Source organism: Elaeis guineensis, chromosome 12 (assembly GCF_000442705.2).
Source record: "Elaeis guineensis isolate ETL-2024a chromosome 12, EG11, whole genome shotgun sequence".
In the NCBI taxonomy this organism is placed as follows: Eukaryota; Viridiplantae; Streptophyta; class Magnoliopsida; order Arecales; family Arecaceae; genus Elaeis; species Elaeis guineensis.
The window spans coordinates 27,304,108-27,329,844 of record NC_026004.2 but is presented as its reverse complement, the minus strand read 5'-3'; the positions used below and the strand labels follow the sequence as shown (position 1 = coordinate 27,329,844).

Below are 25,737 nucleotides of genomic sequence, written 5' to 3'. Positions count from 1 at the left end.
AAAAATCTTGCCACTTGCCTATTAAGCTGGAACACAAAGCCATGCGGGCCATTAAGAAATTAAACATGGACTTGGATGTAGCCAGAAACCATAGGAAGCTTCAAGTTAATGAATTAGAAAAACTTAGAAATGAAGCTTACGAGAATGCTAGGGTGTACAAGGAACGAACAAAAGTATTCTATGATCAAGCAATTCTTAAAAAATCTTTTACTCCTGGACAGAAAGTTCTCTTGTACAATTCTAGATTACACCTATTTTCTGGAAAGCTTAGGTCGAATGGACAGAATTATTCTTAGTTAAAGAAGTCTTTCCGCACGGGACTGTAGAAATCGAAAACCCAAGCAATGGTGCTGTGTTTAAAGTAAACGGTCAACGATTAAAACCATTCTTGAAATTGCCCACTGAAGTTATTGAAGAAGCCATGATTTTTTATGAACCAATATATCTCGGTTAATTTACTTTTAGTATTTAGTTTGGCTGAAGACTTTAAACTTAGTGCTCTTGGGAGGCAACCTAGCTTTTTGCTTTCTAATTTTAGTATCCTTTCAATTTGGTTAGGTTTATTAGGTTCGATCTCAAGATGAGCTCCATTGGGAACAATGTCGGCTAAGTTGGGGAGAGAGCTCAATAAAAATTCCTCTTCAGGTGCCTTCGCTTCCTTTTATCTCATTTTATGCATAAATTCAGTCATTTTTTTTTATTTTTGGGGGTATAATAATAAGCAAAATAAATATATATCTGGAGCTACCTTCTACCTTCATATGCTTACACTTGTCATGTCTCGGACTTAAGGTAAATCACATATTTTTGATAAGTAGTTGATTGAACAGTCGTGATAATTTTGAAACATTGAGGGGAGAAAATATTAATAGACTCTAGTAAAAAGGTTAAATTAGAATGAAATTAATTTTTGGATAATTTTAACCCTCCTATTCGCATCAAAGAAGAATCTACTTCTTGGGTGTGTATGGGTATTGACCAATGCAAAGTTTCTTGGATCAGTTGTCAAAAAAAAAAGAGGGCCATGTTCTAAATATTGGTCTCCCACCGAGTAACTAGGCCTCTTTGCCTCAGGAAGCATTGATGTTCGCATTAAAAAGTAGACAACATGAAGAAACCTTTCAATTTAAAAAAAATTAAAAAAATTTAAAAAAAAGAAACATACTTGCACCAAAACAATACCTCACCACTCCTTTGGAATAGAAGATTTAAAGATAACAATAAGAGTTGGTTAAGAATTATCTTAGAAAAATGATGAGTTTGCACTTAACTAATTTACTAGATGCTATTAATATCCCAATGACATGTTTCATCAACTATATCATAAGATATCTTCTTCTTATAAAAAGGTGTGAGAAAAACCTTTAAGTCCGAGCAAACTTATGTACGACATTGATGGTTTTCGATAGTCCCCTCAACTATTCTCTAAAACGTAATTCATGAACTATCTTTTATCTTTACTCGAGGATGAGTAAGATTCAAATTGGAGGGTATGACAAGTATAATAATTTAACATGAAAAGTATTAATATCTTGGTTTTTTAATTTCAATTATTTAGTATTTGATATTTTTTATGTTCTTTTTCAGGAAACTCGACAAGTGCTGTAATTTATTTTCAAATTAACCATTCTTCAAACCCAAGCCAATGGACTAAGATTAGAAATGGATTGCACGAAATTTGAAGCGAACATGGGATGCGAGGTTCAAAAGAAAATAAATAGCAAGAGGCAATACGTGGAAGGCTAATGAGCTGTAGGCTAATGACATGGCAGGAACGTGGTTTGCAAGTAGGGCCGTGCGTTTTGGAACCTTATGGTGCACTGGATGTTAAATGCATGGGAGCTAAGCCAAAAAAGAAAAGAGAGTGGGTAGCATGGGAAATATTTAAAAGAAAAGGTGCCAGGTGGGAGTGTGGAGGCCTTGAATGCATGGGTGCTGTGTATGTTTTGCATGTGAGAAGCCATGTGGAAGAAAGAGTTTTTAAAGTAAGGAGATGGTTTAAAAAGGCAACAGAGGTTTTGCCATATTTGGTGAAGGCAGCGCATGGAGTCACATGGGAAAACATGGAGGATCATGTGGTTGGGTGCATGACACGTGTTTGATTTGATGGAGCACGTGGATGCATGCGCAAGTAGGATGGAACCCTCGATTTCTTACACGTTAAGGACTTTTGGGTTGGTTTTTAAATGGGAAAACATGCGTGGAACACGAGGCTATGCCAGGTGTTGTTTGCGTGCGGGACAGGAAAGGAAAAATGGCAGCCAGCAGCGGGTGGATGCCAACCTTTGAGCACGCATCGGGCGTAGGTGCAAGCACAAGAACATGGGGAAGACAAAGCTTCAATGCGGAGATTTTGGCCTATAAAAGGGAGAGCCCCATGGGCATCCAGAGGGAGACGGTAGAAAGAAAGCTTTTATTTTTATTCTTTAGTTTTTGTTTAGGTTTCGAGAGAGAGAATATGGAGAGAATGCTGAAGATTTCTATGCGTGACTAGGCTCCATCATCTCAGAAGGGAAGATGAACCTTAAATAGATGGTTTGATGTTGATCTATCTTATATACCTCTTTTCTTTTATTAATAAAATTTTGATTTATTTAGAAATTAAAAATGTACTGTTCATTTTATTTTTGCTTCATTTATAAGATCTAGATTTTGAACAATCTATATTCTAAGAGACGTATCGTGATCTGAGGATACGGTGCGTGCTCAGACAAGAGATAGATTGTCTCAAGAGGATTAGATCCTCTCTTTATACTTGTGAGATTTAGTTAGATAGCTTACGCTCTAAAGGATGCAACGTGATCTGAGGGGATGGTCCGTGCTCAGAAAAGAGATAAGCTACACTAACCGAAATCACAAGTAGCAGTGCTGCTGCAAGAAATAGATGCAACGTCTATTTTATAAGGAGATTCGATCTCTTGAGATTTTTCTGTTCTATCAAATTCATTAAGTTTCTTTTTAGTTATTACTTTATCAATCTAGATTAGTTCTCCAACTCTTAAAAACAATCAAGTCTTCTTTTAATTTTCTAAACAACTGCCTTAGGTCCCTAAGGATTCGACCTGATTCATTCTATTCTACAGAGCAGTCGTCGGTTAATTTTTACCTTTGATCGCTCTCACAACAAGAGTGCATCACCTGGCTATCCTCCTATTAAGCCACTTGTTGATGGGCTTGAAGCCCACCTCCAATGCCAGCCTTATTGCTGCCACAACCTCCTTGAGCAGCGCCATTGGCAACATCAATGAAGAGGACTTCGCTAATGGAGTTCTTGTCACTAAGGATTCAGATCCCAAGGGGACATCCCGTGGGACACTGGGATGGAATATCATCTTATGTGTCGGGACAGGGCCATCCCGCTAATGTCTTAGCATCCCGATCAGGATATCTTGAAACATCCTCTGTCCTAAATGTCAGGATGGAATGGGACGGCAGCGTGTCTCATTCCATGAAAAAATCGGGACAACCCTGTCTCATAGGATTTAAAACCTTGATTGTCACCATTAAACTTCTTGGTTTATTGTTGCTTCGCCTTCATCCTAGTGCCGCTTGGGTACTTATGTTGGAGCCAAGCCAATTGGTTCTCAAAGGTGGATAATTCAGACTGGCCCAATCAGGTACGGGCCGCACTCGGACCTAGGTTTTCCAAAAATTTTCAAGCCTAAGCCCGGTTGAAGCCTAAAAAGAAAATTGAGGCAAGCACAAGTAGGGATGTGGCTTGGACCCCACTTGACTTTCCAACTGTAATTGTATAAGATCTATGGTTTGAATCATTATGTGGAACTGTTGATACAGAAGCTTTGCCCATAGTTTCTTCATTTTTTGTTGTACACAAGGCTTATTGTACTAGTCAATGCTGTCCTATATTGGTACCAAACTGACACACAATCTCATACCATACCAATAGTCGGTACACCTTGCCGTCTCGTATCGTACTGTGTATCGACACTGTAATAGGATGGTACCGATATAGGATCCGATACCGAGATGGCAAATCTTGGTTGTACATATGATTTTTATACTAGATGATCTTTGAGATCATTTTAGGTCCATTCATTATTTAATTACCACATGCAACCACCAGCTAGAGAACTTTACCTGCATCTTCGTGCATTTATGTCTCTGACTATTTAGGCTCGATTAAGATTGGCAATTTAAATGAAATAGGAATTCATTGAGGGATTGAAAATAAAGAGGTTGCTTGTTTTGTTTGTTTAAAGAGAATACAATAATGAGTGGGAGTATTTACATATGATGCTATGATTTTATACCCCACCTTTATGGATAGTGCAAAAAATGCTTCCACCAGATGGCTATAGAGCAAGTTTAAAACTTGCATAAGTTGGTTGAAGAAGTGGATGATAAAAATCCAAATAAGATGCATGTAGTGGTTTTAAACGTGTCCTCCCTTTGAGCTCATCATAATGTGCTCCATTGCTTCCATAACCAGCTGTTTGCTTGATATTAGTGGATCGTTGCCTATGTTTTTATTTAGCTTTTATTTCACGCCTTGTTTTAAATCCTATAGTATATAGTTCAGTAGTTCGTGATTATGAGAAGTGATCATCTTTTGTAATCTAATTTTATGCCACATGTTAGGTGCTATCTTTGTTTGCACCAATCTAAACTATTGCTGAAGGTTCACAGGATTTTCTTATACCTCTTTCTTTTACAAGTAATACATATCATTCAATTTTCCATAATATCATTTCCATGTTATTCCTGACTTCTTTCTTTTGAAACTTTATTAGGTGGGTAAATCATAAGTTTTTCCTTGTTTCTACTAGCAAAATGAATTGGATAAAGGGGAAGATCTTTGGTGTTTATTTATTTTGACAAAGAAAATGATTGATCACCTTCAAAGCCAATATATTATGCGATGAGAAAGAATAGTGCACATGAGGAGATATATCAAGACATTTCCATTATATTTAGCAAAAGAAGGTTAGATGGAGATGTAGAACTGAAGCATTTTTTGACATCATTTAATATGAAATATAGAACAAGTAAATTTTGAATAAGGTTGGTGATATCGTCCTGAATTGCCATGTTCAGAGCGTATTGAGTTATACACGGGGCTGACTGGCATGGTTTTGCCCCTTAATTTAAAAAGGAGGGGGGATAGGGAGAAGGGGAGAGAGGGATGAAAGGAGAGGGAGAGGAAGGGAGGGAGAGCACAATGGAGAGAGAGAGGTGGAGGGAGGGAGCATGAGAGAGAGATAGAGAGAGAGGGGGGCTTTCGAAATTCTCTCTCCTTTGTGGTGCCTGAATAGGGGTGGAGCTCTTATTTTGAAACCAAACATGGGTGCCTTTGTTTCAAAATGAATTAGGAGCTTTGGAACCCTTTTTTCTGAAATTTTTAAGTGAAGTTGGCAGCTCACTTTAAAAAGTTTTCAAAAAAGAGGGCCCAAAGCCCTTGTTTGAGCACTATAGAGGAGAGAGCTCTCTCTCTATCCCGCCTTCTACCTCCCTCTCTCTTCACCGTCCTCTCCTACTCTCCCTCCTGTCTCCCTCCCACTCCCATTTGTCCCCCCTCTCTCTCTTTTCCTCTCTCTACTTCTCTCTACCCCCCTTCCTGATCGATTTTTCTTTGTCGATATATGCTGGAACAGCACGGTGCGATACCATATTGTACCACCAGCCTATTGGCACAAATGCATGTTTTTGTACTGTAGATCTTGATTTTGAAGATATCAATGAGAATAACTAGCATATGATAGGTAATAATTTTGAACGAGCTAGTTATGTAGTATGACCAAGAAATGTAGATTAATAATAGCCCGGTTGAGGGAGACTATTTACCAATGATATAGAGGCAAAACTAAATATTATTAGTCAAGGTTGTGATCCTCATGCATCATCCATGAGAAATAAAAGAGTAGGGACATCAGAAAAATCCTAGCTTTTGTGATTAAGTGGTCACTTGAGTGGCTAAGTTGGGCCTGAACCAATTCTGCAGTAGCTATTTAAATGTTGGAGTGGTCATTTGTCTGTTTAAGCATTTAAGCTACCAAGTAATCCTCTTAACCACTCAAATCATGATCTAGCAAACATTCTAAAACATAAGTTATGGAGAGCGCAGTTTGTTTGATTAGATATAATGATATAATATTATATCTAATTATTAGTTTATTTTTTCCTACCAAATATTGCTGGATTCCATGGTGTTTTATAATTTATGACATGTTGCATAGACCTTTTCTTTTCTTTCTTTTTGTTCCACTTCATTCCTTTCCTCTTCATCTTCTTCATGTTTGGCATTCTATACCCACTTATATGTCTTGTCTCCAATGTTGCCCTTACTGTTGATATATGGATTAAAATTATCTTTCATTATTAGAATCATTCTTTGATAGTTAATATTCATAACTGTCATCATAGAGCAACTTATTATTATAATTATAATATTTTCTAAACACTTAAATAGTTGATTGTCTCTTTAAATGCATATGAGATAATGTCTAACAATCATTTAACTATTTAATAGTCATGGTGTTCTCAAACTTAAATGGACAAAGCAAGGACTATTTGATAATGCTTGCCATTTTGAGAATTTAGCCTTCGGTGGTACAAAATCTGAACTCATAATCAGGAGGCACATCAGCCTATCCCTCTAACCGAGTGGCATAGTAGTCCTGTATGCTCATCCTATGAGATTGCTTGCTAAATTATAACTGATCTTAAATCTCTTGCTAAAGCTTTGGCTTTGAGAGGTGTCCTACGGCTGATAATACAGCTATGGAGGGGCCCATTTTAATATGCCGGTAGTAAAATCCAATCTGTAAGATGTTTTGGACTGCATAGGATAGTAGCTACTAGAAGACGATGCCTCGAAAGCACTACACCCTATCTGTGTGGATCATAAGCTATTATGGTTGCAGATAATAGGATCCAAAATACAAGGATGAACCTGATACTCCATTGATTCTACTCCATGTGCAAGGTCATCTACATTTGCATTGTGCCTTGAACAATCTTAAGGAGTCCATCACCTATATACAATGGTATCCTCGTGGGCTTTACCAGCACGTACAATATGGTCACTATTCTGTGGCATGCATAAACTAGAACTCACCGATGAATTGAAGATCATCCTACACTTGCATCTCATAAATAGTGACCTATCCTCTAATCTCTTTGGCCACAAATCCATGACCATTAGAGCTGTCATCACTACTCTCCTGGTCTCTAAATCTATGTGACTAACTCCACTCTTTCTATTGGGACTGTAATTGCCTTTCCTTTTTCTTTATCTTTATACTGAGGAGCTGCCTACCCTCCCCTTGTGCCTCTTTCAAGCTAGCTATGCTAGGAGGATGGATGTCGTCTTGCTGTTTGAGATGAGCGACTAGTGTGCTGGCCTCATCTAAACATCTCTCGATCAAATCTCTCGGAGGATGTCTTGGACATGGAGTCATGTGATGACAATTCCCTAGTGATCTCTCTAGTTGTGGTTGATTAGCTGGAAGCTTGTATGGAATGTTGCTATTTGCCCATTGCTCTGCATTCATTATAGTCTCATGAGCTACAAAACTAGCTGGTTGTAGAGGCAATCTTGGCTTATTAAGCTCCAGCTCCTACTGCTAGTCCACAAGCCATCCGATCATCGAATCTTCATCATCTTGAACAAAAACATCCGTGATTGTGTAGATCATTTATAGATCTACAATATATCGTAAAAGCATTCCAAAATTGAAAATTTTGGCATGACCTCTTCTTATTTTTCTAATTTTCGAGAATATTTGATGTTGAAAAAAAAAAGGAATGGAGGTGGGGGAGAGGCACCTTACCTTGAATTTGGCTTTTGAGGTCGATTTTTTGTTGTTTTTGTCTTGGGGGGGTGATTTTGAGAGAAAAGGGAGAAAAAAAGGCTTGAGAAGTCTCGGGAGTCTTCTCAGGCCTTCCCATTACTCTTATTAGAGTGATGATTACCATTCCAAATCGCCTGATTTGGAGTAGTTCTGGATATTTTCTGAAAAAGGATCGAATCGACCTAGCCCCACACTAGTATGGCTTGATATGGGGTGAACTGGGTGGTTTGGCCTGGTTCAGCATACCATGGATGAACCCCTAGTCTAGGGATAAGAGACGATGATGTTTCCTTACATGGACACATTGCAACGTTAGCTAAGATTTTGCCCATATAAGAGTTTGGCTGAGATAGTAAACTTTTTCACTATATCATTGTGCAATATATATGTCTATATTACATGAAACCTCTCTTCCATCCTTCAAAAATAATTGGAGAGATAGCTACAGTAGGTTAGTAATATTCAACACTATAATTCTAGATTCTTCAACCATCTTGTATATGCAAGACTCTTCTAGTTTTGTCTCCCATCAATTTTTTATTCTTTGATGATTTGATAAATCTTTTATTCAAATTTCTTGATGCTTGTTGAGACCATAAGCTTATCGGTTAGGTTGTATGATGTGCACATTTACCATGGAGAGACATGTCCCTTGGGCTGGGCTATATGCTACCTTGACATCCATTTGCTATCTTGGCATCCATTTGCCAAAGTTTATGATCTTAGCTAAGTTTCGAGGTTGCCAATTTCAAAATCATGATGTTATGTTTTTCCTAATTCAAAATCTTAACAAGTTTTTAGAGGTGTTTGGTTAAAGAGAAAGAATGGCCATGGAAATTTATAAAATAACAGGGAGAAAGGTAGAAAATTTCAATTCCATGGTTTCAAGGGTATTATGAATTTTCATAACACTAATTGAACATGTATGCCTTTAAAACCATATATATAGTAATTTTGAGAACTTTTTTATTTTGAGAATTGATTCAGAGAAACATGTGAAATTACAAAATATCATGATCAAGATTTGTCATCTCAGTACAGAGTCCTGTACCGGTGCCAACTTGGTTCAAATGTCGGTATGAGGCTGGTTCGGCATATCGAGCATCAGATGCCCACTATACTACATTACCGATACCAAATCAGTACGATACGGTATGTCTCATACCATCTAGTTCGGTATGGTATGGCAAACTTTGATCATAATTTCATGGTACATCCGAACAGTCCTGCAAGCATATATTGTCCATAGGATTTGCATCATGCAAAAAGATTTCTTCACCATCGCAACAAGCAGTTTCTTATTAAATCTGTAACGTTTATTTGGCATCACCTTTGGCTACCAAATAGATTTTGAAGGTCTCAACCTTCCTGTCTGCTTCTTTTCCTCCTTCCAGTCCACATTCACCCAATAGGTTTGATCCCTTCCAGAGTTCTAACAGAGTGAATATGGTTAGCCGTTAGCCTTTATTGAACTAATAGCCAGTGCTGTGGCATCACTCTATCTAGATGAGCCAATGGTGAGAGTGCTTCCTGATGTCTTAAAAAAGGTTCTGCTTCTACATAATCAATAGCAGTCAATTTCACCTTGTTTGATGAAAAGTTCAGATGGATGGTTCTCTCTATGACTTGTCCTTAGGGCATATGACAGGAATAGGAGGTTCCAGTGGTCAAGAAATGGTCTTACTTTTTTCTTTAAATCATTTGGAAAATGAACCTTCAGAGATTATCATGCCTCTTCCAGAACAGCAACATTTTTGTTGACAGAGACTCTTTGGTCTTCCATAAAGTAGAATTTTATAATCATCTCTGTAGAGTATCTTATTGACTAGCATGACTTGTCATATCATTTTACCTAGGTTTTGTTTCTTTAACATATGTTGGGCATCTCGAGACCCTTAGATCTGATAGATAAGGCTCCCCCAGTCCATGTTGTCCAATCTTGGGACAACATCTGGATTACATATCCATAAAGATTGTTTCCTGTCTCCTGACAACATCACATTACTAAGGACATCTGAGTGCAATCTGGTAAGAAACTCATCATCTCTCAATAATGCGCAAATTCATTTGATAGGTTCTCTCCACCTTGTATGAGTGGAGATATTAAATTAATGGGTTCCATTAAGATCTTTACAGTTTGCTGTAGTCTCCCTGTTGTTGGACTTTGATTTGCAGTCATGAGACATATGTACCCAAATTTGGAGTTGTCATTGGTAGATTTGGTGAGTAGAGTGAAAGGAACCTTGGTCATTCTTCCTTGCAGGGATGGTTGACTCTGCTGGTCAAGCTTGGATATCTTGAACATTTAGTTGCACATCCTTAATCAGTATGTTGATTCTAAAAACCACTTGCATAATCAAGTTCCGCATGCTGATGTAAAGTTGAACCATCAGGCATTTATGACCTTTTATAGACAAATTAAGTTATTAGAACAGATAGAAAACATTTTTTCTTGCATTGCCTGCCATGGTCGCACAGTTAGAACAGTTTGGAATATGCAAACTAACAGTTAAGCTATTAGTAGTAGTTACATACTTGTCAAGCTTAAAAAGTTAACTCTGTAAATCCAAGTTTAGTAAATCTGCCTGCAGAATTAAATTCTTGCGAACAGTGTTGTTGCAGACCACATTATGTCCTTGAGGCAAATTCAGCATAAAGTCCCCAACCTCATGAACCACTGTACCTTGGCCTCAGATCATATACAGTCACATCTTCCTGTCAGCCAGAGCTTAGGTTTGGCTAAACCCTTTAGGAACTGGAAGTGTCAACTGGATTTGGTTGCATGACCTAAAAGCCATTCAATAATGTTAGACAGTCTTTAATGTACTTCACAAGTCCATGGGAACTAATTAGGTCACTGATTTTGGTTAAAGTGGCGACTATCGAACAAAAAAAATGCAAAAACGTTCATGGCTTCATCCATTTGAGGTTATAAGCATAATCAGATACCCAATCATGCTTCTGGGCATCACTCTTTCTACTTAATCATGTTTTCATGAGATCATTATACTCTATAGATGTCTTAAAAGGTTTTGACATGCAATGTTTTCTTTTGGTTGGTGTGATCTGATCCTAGGTTCTATGGCCATGATCTTGTCATGGTAAAAAAATTTGGGGGAAATCTTTTAGTCCAACAACTATCTGAGGATAAGGAGTAGCTGATTCAGTGAACTGAAATAAAGAAGCAAAAATATCCATGGGATATTTCAAGATACCAATAGCCATGTCTTTTGATGGTAAAATGTGGACAGTGAGTCACTAATTTTTATCTCAAGAACAATTCAAAGACAATGATAGATGGAAGGTCAAGAGATATCTATTGGGGGCATATTTGGTTGGGAGAAGTTAGACTCTAGAATGGGAATGAGTGACTCCCATTTCAATCACTTGGTTGTATGGAATCCCTTTTCATTCCGATTCTAGGGGATGGAAATGCCCCTAATCCTCCAAAACCCAAATCTTCTCTAGGATTCAAAATTTATTTTGATTCTGATTTCAATTTTGGTCATGAACCAAACACATTGAAGGGTATGCCTAGTATTCAGGATGCGTTTGGTTCGCAATTGGAATTGGAATCGGAGTCAAAATCGGAATGCATTGAAATAGGAATCCAAATGGCCACATCATTCGATGCATTTTGTTTGTGATCGGAATTAGAATCGAAATGGGATTTGAATATCATGGGAGAGTAGGATTGGATTTTGGGGGATTAGGACATTCACATTTCCTCTATAATCGAAATGGGAATGGGACTCATCCTCACCAAACTGCTGGAATGGGAGGTCACTCATTCCTATTCCCATTCCAGAGTCCAACTCTGGTCCATCAAATATGCCTTCAAATTCCATTCTGATTCCGGTCATGAATCAAACACATCGGAGGATGTAGGCAATCCATTTCCCGTTCCAATCCATTTCGATTCTATTGCAACCAAAACATACCTAAAAGTTAACAGAAAATTGGGTTTGTATAACTAAACAATATAAAATATTGTTGATGATCAATTAGGATGTAGACCTAGGTGTTGACCATGTCAACCTGCTTGACTTGTTACCCAGCACCATTTTGGGTTGGGTTAAGCAAAAACTGGATTTCTAAATGACCCATTCAACTTAGTGATCCGGATCATTCAACTGGTCGAACTGTTTGAGTAAAACTAGAGTTGACATAATAATGAGGAGAGCAAACATTAAAGCACAGAGAGAAGGTGTCCTGATATTGTTGATACGTTGTCTCGATGAACATCATCTATTATCCCTCTCGTTAGCTTCCTACGACACAAACATAAAAAACTTGCTAGTTTTGAAGGGATCAAAGCCATTGGTGCCAATCTGGCAGAAATGAAGGTGCCAAGGATGATAAATTGGTGCAATTCAGAGCAGCGCAATTTGAGTTTGTTCTTCTTCTTGCTCTTCTTCATGTTCTTTTTTTCAGCATTTCTTCATGTTCTTTTTTTCAGCATGCCAAATCTAATCAACATGATCACTTTCCTTTCTTTTTCTGGTCTCCATCTTTAAATTCTTTTTTTTTTGGGGTGGACCTAGATCAAAGGAATGGGAGAGTTGGGTGGGGCAGGACTAAATCTCTACCTTATATGCTTAGGTTAATGTTAGGAACAGTTGTTGGTTTAAGGTCTCCACCTTTAGGTTGGACAGAAAACTACTGTGATCCAATCAGACACTGTGCATTGCATGTCATTGTGATCTCCAATCTCACAACAACTAGGAACAAGTTTTACGTCTTTAGAATGACTCAACTTCCTTGCGAAAAGCCTATAGTCGACCACTAGGATAATCTTGACACTTGTGGACTCTTTTCTGACTTTAATTTCGATATATCTCACATAGTGATACTTGTTTGAGTGTGTAACTGAAGAAAAGTTCATTAAATATGCCAAATAAAATGCCCAAAGTAGTCAAACGGCTTCTGTGAGAACACAACTCCAACATCTCTCGCCCATCCACTGATATTTTTGCTCTCTTTATATTTCAGCTGTATTGGGTGTTTAACTTTCACAGGAAAACTTCCAAAGTCTTACATGATGCTCATTATTTACTGTTAAGAAGGGAAAATCCTTGAAGAATTTGTCACATTCATGACTCTCTAGAGTCCAGACTTTTCATTTTCTTTTTTCAGATTATATATGAGATTAGCAATTCATTTTATTGTGAATTACAGGATCCAAGCATCACATATCCTCTTATTCCTAGTTAGAACTCTTGTATCAACTATTTTCTTTGGTCATGTGCTCATTCTGGTCTCTCTTCATGAGTGTTCTTTCTGCTTATAATCTTTGCAATGATGCTTCTATCTCATCCGTATCATTGGTCAGTTTTCTTCCTCAATTCTGTTTTGCAGTGCATATGCACCTATAAGTTTAGTTTTTTTTTCTTTACCTTAATAATTATCATTGATCACTCAATTATTTATCTCTATGCTTTTATCTTTATTATTCTTATCCACAAGTATCCCAACTTTGTTTCTCTTATTTTCCTTTGCCTTATATGATTTCTAAAAACCATTGGTGATATACTTGATTATTCCTTCTGATTAGTCTATTAAAGAATCTATATTACATGTCTGTCTTGTCATTTTATCTTATATCTTGATATTTCAACCAGTCAAATTCACACAATACCATCTGTGAAATGATTAAATGGAGTATCATTCATATGTCTTGTCCCATTTGCTGTGATAAGGATCTGCAGTTTGAATATTTGTATGCTCTATTAGCTTTGCCACCCTCAATTTCTTAAATCAAGTAACTGAAAAGACACAATCTGAGAAGTGATATACAATTGAGCCTAATACCTCCTGACATGTTCTCTTTTCTTTTTGAGATAGGCTGTCTTTTCCATTTCATTTTTACATTTTCTGACCATGGGTCATTATAGCGCCATCCATCTGCATGCTTATTTTTTTCCTTTCAAAAAATAACATCCCATAAACTTAGCTCACAAAATAGTGGATATCATAGTTGGTTCAAGCAATGCAATATGGATGGGCCCATGTTTCTTCACTTTGGGGCCCCCTTTGGTTCTCTTTTTGGATACTGGTACAACTTTGTCTTATTCTTCCTTCTTGTTGTGATTTAAGATGTGACCATTTCCTCCTAGAACATGTGCTAATGTTATTACACTTCACTTTTTTTGGTTGGAATCCGGGTTTAGAAAGAGATACAGTTTCTTGTTTGATGTTGAACTTCCTGTAGAAAAGGGGGTGATTCTTCTTTTATATACATGTTATGTGATAGATGCACTGAGTAAAAGAAGTTCTGCATTATTCTAAAGTTTAGCTGCACTGACAATGTTGGATAGTAAGTCATAACTTGATTAAGAAGTCAAAAGACCCAAATGTTATCGTGGAGTTAGAGCCATATTCCTTGGATAGTAAGTCATACAACTGGAAGACTTATTATCCACAAAATTTGTTTTATGTATATGCTTAACATTGTCCTTATTATTTTGCTGACGCTTCATACTTTGGGAATAACTGAATGAACGCATAAAACGCCTATGGTGCTCTTTTATTGAAAAGTAGTAGGCATTTTAGGATATATTTGTCCTTCGTTGCCCTGGCATTCTTACCAACAACTAGAACTTTTTCTGTAATTGCATATACAATCAAATGTCAGAGTGGATATTTGTGAGTTTAGAATGATCAAAAGCTAATATATTGTTAGATAGTTCTCTTCAATATATGCCCATTGGTACATGTGGTCTTTGGGTGTATGCCCTTTTCTGTTCTACGCCTACCATGTTTGTATATGGAAGATTTTTGCTTCTTAATTATACAAAACCTGAGGAGCAGGAGTTGCAATGAGTAAACATTAGGAGGCAGACAAGGCTTGAGTTTTGGTTTCAAAATACAATATGGCCCAGCCTTGGGCCGAAATGTTACGGCACTCCTTTTGTTTCAGATAGGTTTATACTAAGACGAATTGGGCCTACAAATTCATTTTTGAAGTGAAAAAAGATAGTAAAAGAAAAATTTTAGAAGTCAGGGAATGTGATAATTGAGGAAAGAAAAGGTACAGACATTATATCTCTACCTCTTATTACACTTTGAATGGGCGACCTTGATGTTTTCTATGAAGTAGATAAAGTATTACACTTGGATGTTTGTAAGTCATCTAATAAGTATATAAATTGAAAATACCAAACATATAAGATTCCATGATTTCATGGAGAGAAGACAATTAAGTTATTCGCAAACAATTAGATTGACTCTAGGCTTGATCAAACTTAAATAAGATGTAAATTAGCTGAGCTTGATGCTAATTTTGAGGCTCAAAATAAAATTCAGGCATATTCGTCAGCTGAAGTCATAACCTCGTCCTAAGCAATCGGGTTAGAGTTGTATCTTTCACATGAAAGAATGATTGATCTTCTTTCACCATGTCGACTGTTGGTTAATACCTGCATAGCTCACAAAGCTTTCTGAACTCCTTCATGCATCCTCTGCACAGATCTCGAAACAACTGTTGTGATCCAATGGTGGATTTGCATGAAGGAAGGTGAACCCTTCTTTTGCGCGATGGATACTATCCCTGTCCAAGAAAATCTGAAGCTGCTGATTCATTGTCCAATACGTTTCCCCCTCTACTCTTGAGCTTTCTGTATTTCTCAGTCATCAATCCCAAACGGGCCAAACGCTTTGGTCCTATGGTCATCGTTGGCAAGTATCTAAGTGCCTTGTCTAAAAATAATTTCAATGGCTGTTAGATTTGTTTAAACCAGGCATTGATATCATGCTTGAACCAAAGTTAAAGCAAGCTTAGTCAATCTTGATTCAAGGGAAATATAGGCTTCTGGCAGTTTGCTCGAAATGAGGCTCGACTTTGCATGATCAAATAGAGAAAAAGGAATTTGGCCCTGAATTCCAGGCTTAAAATTATTTTCAGACTGAGCTTAATGGGATCCAGCATTGATCAAGCATGTCTACAATGTCTCTTAATTTCATGTGCCAAGGATGCATATCTTTGTGGCATCCCATTCCTCTTCAATAGGACAGAAGTATGATAAATACTTTGCATAAAATATTGTGTTTCATACAAAATCTGGAATCATCAAAGAGATTGTAGTCTGGAGAGAGAACTTACAATGGAGGAGATACTGGCTCACTCACAAGATGGTCTGGTTTTAAAGCCTCAATGTGGAATGACAAAAGCTAAAATGATTTCGAAGCAAAAGTGTTTGGCTTGGAAAAAGAGAAAAACTCTAGGTGTTCAGAGGATGATTGGTGTACAAATGACACACATAAGGATAAGTGGGCCAGTCAGAAAGTGGAAAGAAGGAAAGGCCTCAAAGAAGATTGAGATGGAAAGGAAGCACAACCTAAAGATCAGAAAGAAGTTGCCTTGTGTTGTTCCCTGAAATTGCATGAACATGAAGAGACTATAATGTAGAAACAAACATAAAAGTTCAGGGTGAAATAAGACTTTTAGAAGGTCTACAATTTTAACTGCAAGCAAATGCTCAAGATCCCAAGGCAAATGAATAGCCAATCAAGTGAATTAATAGAATGATCCATTATGAAAGGACAGGATATAAAGCCATAAGGAGGTGAATTATCGAACAGTTTAATGGTTCTATGGAGGAATCAGATATGAGATGCTTAGGGAAAGAAATTTATTTGAAGGGTCATTGGAGGATATGTAAGACAAACAAAATCCTCCAAAATCCAGAGCAAATGGGACTGGTAACTTCTGTATGAAGAATGTAATGAGAATCTGAAAGCAGCATTGAGGTGAACCAATGTTCCTTAAATCAGAATGAATAGTTTGGGAACACAACTACCAAATTTGGCATTTATGAGTTGGGCGGCTGACCAAATTCCAATGGGCTCACAAAATAACTGAAGTAGATATTGGGAGGCAACTCTAGTTCCCTAAAGCTGATCAGATTTGAATAGTGCTTTCATTCCATGTATCTTGTTGTGGTATTTGTAATTGAAGAAATATATTCCCATTATTGTTGAATCAGATAAGGCTAATTTTGCAATCTTATCTACATATTTATATATGTGAACACCCAAACATATGTAAGATGCATCTGCATCCGCATACTCATATACACACATACAGGCATATAGACATGTAATGTATGTATGTACATATATGCATATATGTTTATGTTTGCATATATGTGCATGAGATTCTTCTTCATAGCTCTACTGCTCCAACTTCGGAAAATACTCTCCATATTTACTTATCAACATGGCATAAAATTGATATTGTTTGGTCCAATGTTGCACTGTGAAGATTTATTGAGTAGGCAATCTTCTTTACGATAGTCATCTGTCTTTCCTGAATCATGATTATTTTACACATATATGCCTGCCTTTTATCATGTGCTTTATTTGAATGAAGTTAGACATCTGGATCAGATGGTGCTGGATGTGCTGCGGGTCTTGGCACTTGAGGTATTTCGAGCTAGATTCAGTTATATTGGTGGTGACTGGATCCGGTAGCCGTTATGTTTTTCAAGATATCAAGGTCAAGCTATAATGTCTACATCTATTCAGTTCTTACTCAATGTTGCAGATCTGGCTAAAATCCAGCTTGCAGTTGATTTGTCTCTATATACTTTTGTTTGAAAAAAGTGAGATGAATGATGTCTTTGATTTGTAATTGTTCATGGGCAGGAATAAAGTATGTCAGTGCACCAAAATTAAGCAGAAGCCTAGAAGCTGGTATATTTAGTGATGATGATAAGCTATTTAAAAGTTTTAACCAAATATAAATGGGAAGTGAAAGCCTAAGGAATAGGCTTGAGTATTTGCAAACAGATCATTTCAAGATTAATATAACTATTAGCCAAATTATAGTGACATCCCTTCAACATTTTGCTATTTGTACTTAGATTTCAAAAGTTTTATTTTTTTCAATTAGACCCCAAGAGCTAGATTTTTATTGTAATGTAGCCTAGTTGTCCATCTCCATCCAGATCCTTGTGGTGGTCATATGACTTTTTTCATTTCTCTTGCTTTCTAATAGAGGCTTCTCGATCTAGACGAGTCCAATTAAGAGAGAGAAGAGAGAGGAGGAGAGAGCAGAGGGAGAAGATAAAAATTTAGAAATCATCAATATCTTCAAATATGAACTTTGCCTAAAGCTCCGGCTAATATTTCTATCAACTCCTTCCTATTTTCTACAACTATAGGTTAAGAGTTTCATTGAAGACCTCATGGACCACAGCCAATTTTAGATGGTGATTTTATCGGTGCTCCATATACGAGGTAAGGAAAGGATGCCGATTTTACCTAATTTTCTCAAACAAAATCTCTCGCAAATCACTTGGATATGGGCACAGGAGGTTTTTAGGCATTGAAATGGAGCGTTAGGAAGTGGGATAGAATAGTTAATACGAAGAGTTTCACTCCATAAATAGTTGTAAATATAGCAGTTAGGAGAGGGCCCAAGAGTATTTTTCGAAAGTTTTTGGATGTACATGAAATCATAAAATGTTGAAGAAATATCTTTTTAATTTTTTGGATTTTAAAATAAGAGGATAAATTAGTAATTTGACAGATGCTATTCATAGTGTTATAACTCTATTGGATAGCTGGGTTATATTGCAACAAAAATCTAATATTGGAATCAAATTGAAAAAATTAGAATATTTGGGGTGTAAGTGTAAATCGTTAAAAATTGAAGAGATGTCATTGTAATTTATCCTAACTATTACCATCACAATTGGATGCAGCAAACATTGCATGAGTACTAACCTTCGAAAGCAAATGTGGTGTAAGAGCATTGTTTTGATCTATTAGAAATTTTGGAGCTGATTTGCATTCAAATCTTGACTATGTTAAGGGAAGCTTTAGAAATCCCAAACTTTAGTAGGATTATTATCTTATAGTTGTTTGATGGATTCTTCCCCTCAACTTGAAATTGATAAAGTTTGTTAAACTGCTCGTCTAATATATGTCATACCTTGTCATTGGATGTTAATACTATATGCTCACCATCTTTTATTAATACTATTTTACATCTTCAGGATAAGCAGGTAAAGTCAGGCCCTCGAAAGAGTGCTGAATCTAAAATCCTGTCAGAACATATAAAGAAAGAAAGAGAAGCAGTGAAGTGAGGCAAAAACAACCACATTATCCCAAAAAATGTCTGACCATTTATTCCCTTCACATGTCCACGCACGCACACACACAGCAAAAAAAAAAAAAAAAAAAAAAAAAAAAAAAAAAAAAAAAAAAAAAAAAATATATATATATATATATATATATATATATATATATATATATATATATATATATATATATAATCTCTAAACTATATCTTATTTTTTTAAATAGTTCTTAAATTACAAAATTGTAACTTTTAGTCTCTGATCTTTTCGAACCGTCTTAATGTTGTCCTTCGACCGATTTTCGACGATTTTCTCTCATCGGTTTAGTTGTTTCTGGTCGAACCGTTGCTTATGTGGTAATTTTTTGAATAGTTGGCACTAGCACGCTTATATGGTGGGGATGGATTGATTTTTTTTTTTGATAAATTATGTTCAATCGACAGAGGCGAGGAAGATGCTGGTGCTGGAGATGCTGCCATGGCTATCCTCGCAAAGCGCAAGAAATCTCTCGAGCTTGGTGACGACGTCAGCCATAAAGGGCCGATCCTTCCCCTCGAGGCTCATGCAGTGCACCATGGTGTATGCCACCATCTTCACTGCCTCCATCTCGTTCGCCTCCGACGACGACACCCGCGAATCTATCACCCGTGCCAACTCTCTGGCTACGATCCTCGGCACCGCATAGTCCACCACGCTAGTTGGATCCCCACCCTCCCCATTCTTAAAGATCGCTCTTTTTTCCGTCAACACCTCCAACATCACCACCCCAAGCTCGTAGACGTCACTCTTCACTATCAAATGGTGGAGCCCGTAGTACTCAATATCCATGTATCCACCGTCCCCGCTGCCCTCGCTAATAGGTGACCGCCGTTCGACTCCGGCCCCATCAATGATTTTGGTATCCAAGGAGAAACTTTTAGTGGCGATGGTGAGCTCGGCGAAGGTGAACTCCATCGTCCTATCCTTGAACGATGACAGACCACTCCTCTGCCACCTCATGACCCGCAAATCCTATCGATGGAATATTTGGGATCTGGACCTCGAAGGGGAGATGAAAGGGCCCCCTTCATTTTCGATACGAAAGCCAGCGACTGATCCCACAATCATGAAAACTAGCCATCGCTTGCTAGTCTTTCTCAATGGTGATGGCGGTGGCGGAAATGGGCAGGCCTTGCAAATAACTGCAAAACCAGAGCAGAGACTCGCCGAATCCCGAAAGATGTCATAGAATTAGGTGGGAGGATCGGTGGAGGGAGAGGAGATGGTGGTCGAGGTCGGGGTAATGTGAGAAGAGGGACTCGAGGTGGATGTCGAGACCGCGTTGGTAGGCAATGTACTCGTGTAGGAGGTGGGTCATGGCACTAATGTTAGACAGAGAGAGCAGGTGAGGGCCAGCGTCTTAGGGCTCCCAAAGTCCACCGAGTAGGTCGAGGGATCGATGGAAAAATCGGAGGGGTTCTGGTCCAGGACCGAGAGGAAAGTCGGTGTCATGTGGGAGATGATCGCCATGGCTGATGGCTCTCTCGAAAACGATGGGGAGGAGGGAAAGATGGAGACTAGAGAAGGGATTTTATTTTATTTTTCGATCTTGAAATGGATTCATCCCCGATTGCGGTGGGTCTGTTCTCTACTTCGCTTCCGCATTGCTTGTCTCCTTTGCTCATCCTCTGGTGGTGTAGCGGCTTTCTGTTCCCTACTATTGTGATCGTGCAAGGGGCAGGACGGCGAAGAGGTAGATGATGATAAGGAAGAGGAAGAGGATGGATGCCATATCATCATTTTTTGAAATTAACTTATTTTCAGCTTAGCACCGATGCCACCTATTCAAGTTAGACCAGCCACATATGCACCGGTAATACCAAATAGGATTTCTAATGAGAGAAAGTTGTCGAAAATGGAACGAAAGGTAATATTAAAATGGTTTAGAAATTTTGGGAATCAAAAATTATGATTTTGTAGTTTAAAGACTATTTAAAAAAATATGATGTAGTTTAAGAACTAAAAACATAATTTACTCCCCCCCCAAAAAAAAAAAAAAAAGGGAAGAACGTCTCACATGTACAAGCAAGCACAGTTCTGGATTGTCAATAACTGGATTTGCATATTCAATATTAACTTAATTTTGGTTGGGCAACGGAAATTCTTGAAAGGAAGCTGATAAAGAAGTACGATAAGCTCAAGGTATGCACAAGCCCATGAAACAGATTTGGTTCATGTGTAACTTATGAGGATAGTCTTTTCACTATATGTTTCGTTCCCTATTTGCTCTGTGGTCATCAAGGACTCGTAATTGAGGAGAGGAGGAAGAATTCATGTAAAGATCATCGTTATTCTTTAGAGCAACTTTTCTTGTCCTATATCATTCATTCATTCATCATATCTGTTACACCTCTGACCTGAGATGGTGAGCCAAAGGTCTTGATATCCACTACATACTCATAGAAAACTTTTTCCACAAGCATGAAAGGCATCTTATCATGTTATCATAAAATAACAGCAAAATAATTAGTCAATAATTTAAATTAAAAATATAATAATACACATTTCAACTTTAATATCTCAATAAATTCAACAATATTCAGTAGGTCTTACATCAAATTCAATAAGGCTTTTAATCTAAAATAAAAGTATGGATATTCTGTTTTTAATCACTCTTCCATTCATATCTTGTATTATCTTAATTTCTCAACATCTGTAAAAATAATAAAATAGGAGGTAATGAGCTAGACAACTCAGTAAGTAATGATTACTTTAAATAGATTTCATCAGGCATTAAAGTAAATAATTATTTATAAAAAATAAGCATATAGAGTTCATCAATTTGAAATCAATTTCAATTATACAATATAGTTCATGTCAATTTTATTTTTTTTAAAAAATTTGAGTTTCTTTCAAGATTTTAATTTCTTTCATTTTTAAATTATTTTCATCAACCATGAGCTATGACCATATTTTTTCTGTGGTAAGGCCACAACACTGCGTATCATCTTGCCGTAAGCTACGAATCATTTGGCAGTAAAGTCCTTTAGAACCACTAGTCTCGCTGGCAGTTTGTCGCTGGTTTCGCTGGCGATCTGTCACTGATCTTGCTGGCGACATAAATTCTCAGGACAAATCAGTTGCCAATGTATTTGCCCCTATTGACAGGGTCCCTTACATAATCAGATTGTTCGTTCATATCATTCTTGTATCAAAATTTTTCATAAATCATATCTCTTATTCTAGTTCGATAAGAAAATATATAATCATATGGTATCGAAATCAATCAATATAATGCATAATAAAATCAATATGTTCAATTATACTTCATCATAACATTTCAAAATAAGATATTTTTCATAACAAAATATCATTCATCCAATTCATGCATTATTTCACAAATCATGTCAAAAAAATATTATAATTTATCGATAAATCTAAAAAAATGAAGCATTACTTACCTCATACGTATTCTAATAAATCTATATAATTCTAAAAATTTTCTTCCAAAATCTTTTGTTTATAAATTATATCGCGATATCCCATGATTAAACATCCACAACCTTATACAGGATGAATTCCAATAAGTAGAAAAGACATGAATAATTAAGAAAGATAGAATTGATGGATACCCACATCTTATAGTCCAAATTGGTCCGATCATCTAATTTCATCTGGTCAAAATTCAATTAGGACATAAATAGTCCAGAATTTGGCTACTGGATCAAATCAGATTTTAAAATGATAGGATCGAGATTTCTCTATTGAGTTCATAAATCAAGTAGAGAGAGAAAGTCAGAGAAGAAAGAATTCATGAGGTACAATCCAAATTGATCAGGTGATGACATAGTCTAATATCTCAATTGGTCTGAACAAGATGATTTTCATCAAATCAAGATTCAATTACTCCATAGATAACTCTATAAAATGATGGATGATAAAATCTAATAATATCTAGTTTGGTCAAGATGGGTGTAAACATGCCAATCAGCAATCATAGATTAGAAGTCCTTCATTAAAATCATTCAAAATCATCAAAATAAAGTTCTTTTTCTTGATCAATTTCAAATAGATAAACTTTAAAAGTGATACAATCTAGAGAGAGAAATTTATAAAAAGAGATAAATAACCAAGAGAGAGAAAATTTTAGAGAGAGAGAAAATGGAGAGAGAAACTAGTGAGAGAAAGAAAGGAAAGAGAGAGGATAGGAGAGAGAGAGTCTATTTCTTTTTTTTCTTTTCTTTCTTTTTCTCTTTTTTTTCTCTGTCTTCCTTCTTCTTCTTTCATTTGGGCGGTGAAATAGAGGTTATTTTAACTCCCCTTCTCCCATGCCAACTCCAAGAGAGTCTTGCTGAGGAAGATGGCTGGAGGTGCAGCCCATGGCGGTGAGGTCATAGATCTTCGGTTCGATGAACAACGGCGACAGATGATGTCGGAATCAAATCAAATACGAAAGAGAAAACAGGGCATGTTTGAAATTTGATTGCCTTTCCAAAATCAACCAATAAACCAGCTGCAATCCATCTTAATAATCAAAGAAATTTGATGAAGGACTTCCTTAAGGTGTTTTTACTAGATTCTTGGCGATGCTCAGCCCATGATTCGTCGAACATGGTGATGATAATTGGAAACAAAAGAGACGAATAGAGACAGGAAGATGGCAAGAGAGAGAGAAAGATCGGCTATGGGTGGTTGTTGGAGCCAGTGGGGTTCAAAGGGAGGGTTGGCCCCTCTTTAAAGAGCTCCGGGGGTGGAGTTTGAGTCCTCTCCGATTTCCATCTCCATGGGCAAAGGATTCACGGAAGAGGACTCCCAACGGAAGCCCAATTTCCACCCAGCACGTGCACAGTGCGTGCTGGTCTAATTTTCTTTTTTTTTTTTGCTTTGAGATCTGTGCTTGTGGGGATTGGGATCAAATGGTTTAGTTCTGATTGGACAGGATATTACATTTTTTTCTCCTAAAAAAAATTTCGTCCCGAAATTTTCTATCAATGATTTTCGAACTTACAATTTCATAATCATTATCTCATTTCTTATAAGAATAAAGTTCAATATCTCATGACTTGACTTTTTTTATAGATGATCGAAATCGAACCCATCTCTTGTAAATAGAAGAAAATTAATATTTTAATTTTAAATAAGAATTTCATTTTTTGTTGTTAAAATATCAATTGCTCTTAATTAATCAACTTATCACAAGATAGGAGAATATACTAATATGAGTCAAACAGTGATATCCAAATTAGTCGAGATTCAAAAATATTTTTTCTCATTCGTGCTTTCAAAAGTTAAAGATTCACTATTCTAATCTCATCCTCGAACTTTTTAATATTTTAATTCTCGATGCAACTTCATTATTTCATAAAAAAAAGATCAATATACCACCAATATTGATCATAATCAAAACCATTATTTTTGGTAAGCAAAATTAGTTTATCAATTCTAGATAAGGATATCAAGTTTTTTGCCAAAATCTTTAACTACTTATGATTTGATCAATTTATCATAAGATCATAGACAAATTTTTTTATACTCTCCATAGATGAACGTCTAAGATCAAAATCAAATATCGATAAACAATCTCAAATTCTTTCTAACAAATGATGAAACATAAGATTTAATTCTAGAACAAAGAAAATCTATCTCTAAATATTTCAAATCCAAAATCAAGATCAAGAGTCCACTCATCAAGACTTAGGATGCCAAATTTTTTTTTTTAACATAGTATATAAGAGACCTTGCCAGTGAAAATCACACCAAGACATCCAACTTAGTCAACAATTTAAGCCATTTTCTTTTTCTTGACAATAAGATCATCCCATATGGAAAAAAAATCAAATTGAGTATTTTGTCATAAAACTTTTCAAACTAAGAGAACATAATTTCATCTTATAAATGATTCAAGCCACCACACTTCCACTGTGGATTCTGATCTTGACCATCAAATTCTTTGGATACATTAATGACTTTCAATCAAATACTACTATGTAGTAAAAATATTCAAAATTTAAATTCCAGATAACTCAAGAGAACTTTTTAATTGTTGTCTCTAATATGCATTAAACAACTCCATCTAAATTAACCCTTGAGTTAATCGACATGATCAAAACCATCATATAAGTAGTTATTGTAATTCAATATAAATTAAATTTTGATTCTCTTGTCAATTCATCTAAACAATTCCATATCAAATTCTAGTGAGTAAAAATAATTAGATGAATTTTCTCAATCGATCCAATCAAGTTCTAAGGTCTTTCATCAAACACATTAGAAAAATTTAACTCACTCATCTCCTGTAATGTTTTTTTTATTAAGACCTTTAGCATTTATCAAAAACCTTCCATAATAATCATGCAAACTACTTAAAGTCATATTCTCCATTCAATATTAGATTTATTAGGAACATCAATAACAATAGTAAAAGAACTTTAGATCAATTCATAATTTTCAAATTTTCAAATTAAAATTTTACATTACGTCTCATAATCTCTAGTAGATATAACTAAAATCTTTTATCTTAATCCCAAGATGGCAAATCAAGATTCTACCAAACGAATATTCGATAATCTTAAATCAAATCAATTTTTTTCAATTAACAATAGATTTATTGCAATTTTATAGGTGTCCCAAAATCTCAAATAGAGATAACTAGATTTTTATCTCAATCCAAAGAGAGCAATTAAAGATTTTATTAGCAACCTTAACTATAATGGCAGAAGATCTCTTAATCAACTTGGATACATAATACTTAAATTGAAGTGTGTGTGTGTGTGTGTATATATATATGTGTGTGTGTGTGTGTGTGTATGTATATGTATATATATGTATATATATATATATATATGTATATATATATATATATG

The 25,737-nt window shown here is 36.2% G+C and overlaps 1 protein-coding gene and 1 long non-coding RNA gene across 2 annotated transcripts in view; one reads left to right on the top strand and one right to left on the bottom strand.

Moving 5' to 3' along the window:
- The window catches only part of LOC105054598 (uncharacterized), a 47,833-nt gene extending 26,538 nt beyond the window's left edge, over window positions 1–21,295 (top strand). The window contains exons 5-10 of the long non-coding RNA XR_012135763.1: window positions 3,757–3,797; window positions 13,974–14,052; window positions 14,129–14,200; window positions 18,812–18,927; window positions 21,028–21,086; window positions 21,177–21,295. This is a non-coding gene — a long non-coding RNA (uncharacterized lncRNA). The remainder of the gene's footprint in view (window positions 1–3,756; window positions 3,798–13,973; window positions 14,053–14,128; window positions 14,201–18,811; window positions 18,928–21,027; window positions 21,087–21,176) is intronic.
- Window positions 19,220–19,894, bottom strand: LOC114914700 (putative serine/threonine-protein kinase-like protein CCR3). Its single transcript, XM_029267783.2, has one exon. The coding sequence runs from the start codon at window positions 19,892–19,894 to the stop codon at window positions 19,328–19,330; it is 567 nt and encodes a 188-aa protein (XP_029123616.2). The 3' UTR covers window positions 19,220–19,327.
- Window positions 21,296–25,737: the final 4,442 nt, after the last annotated feature.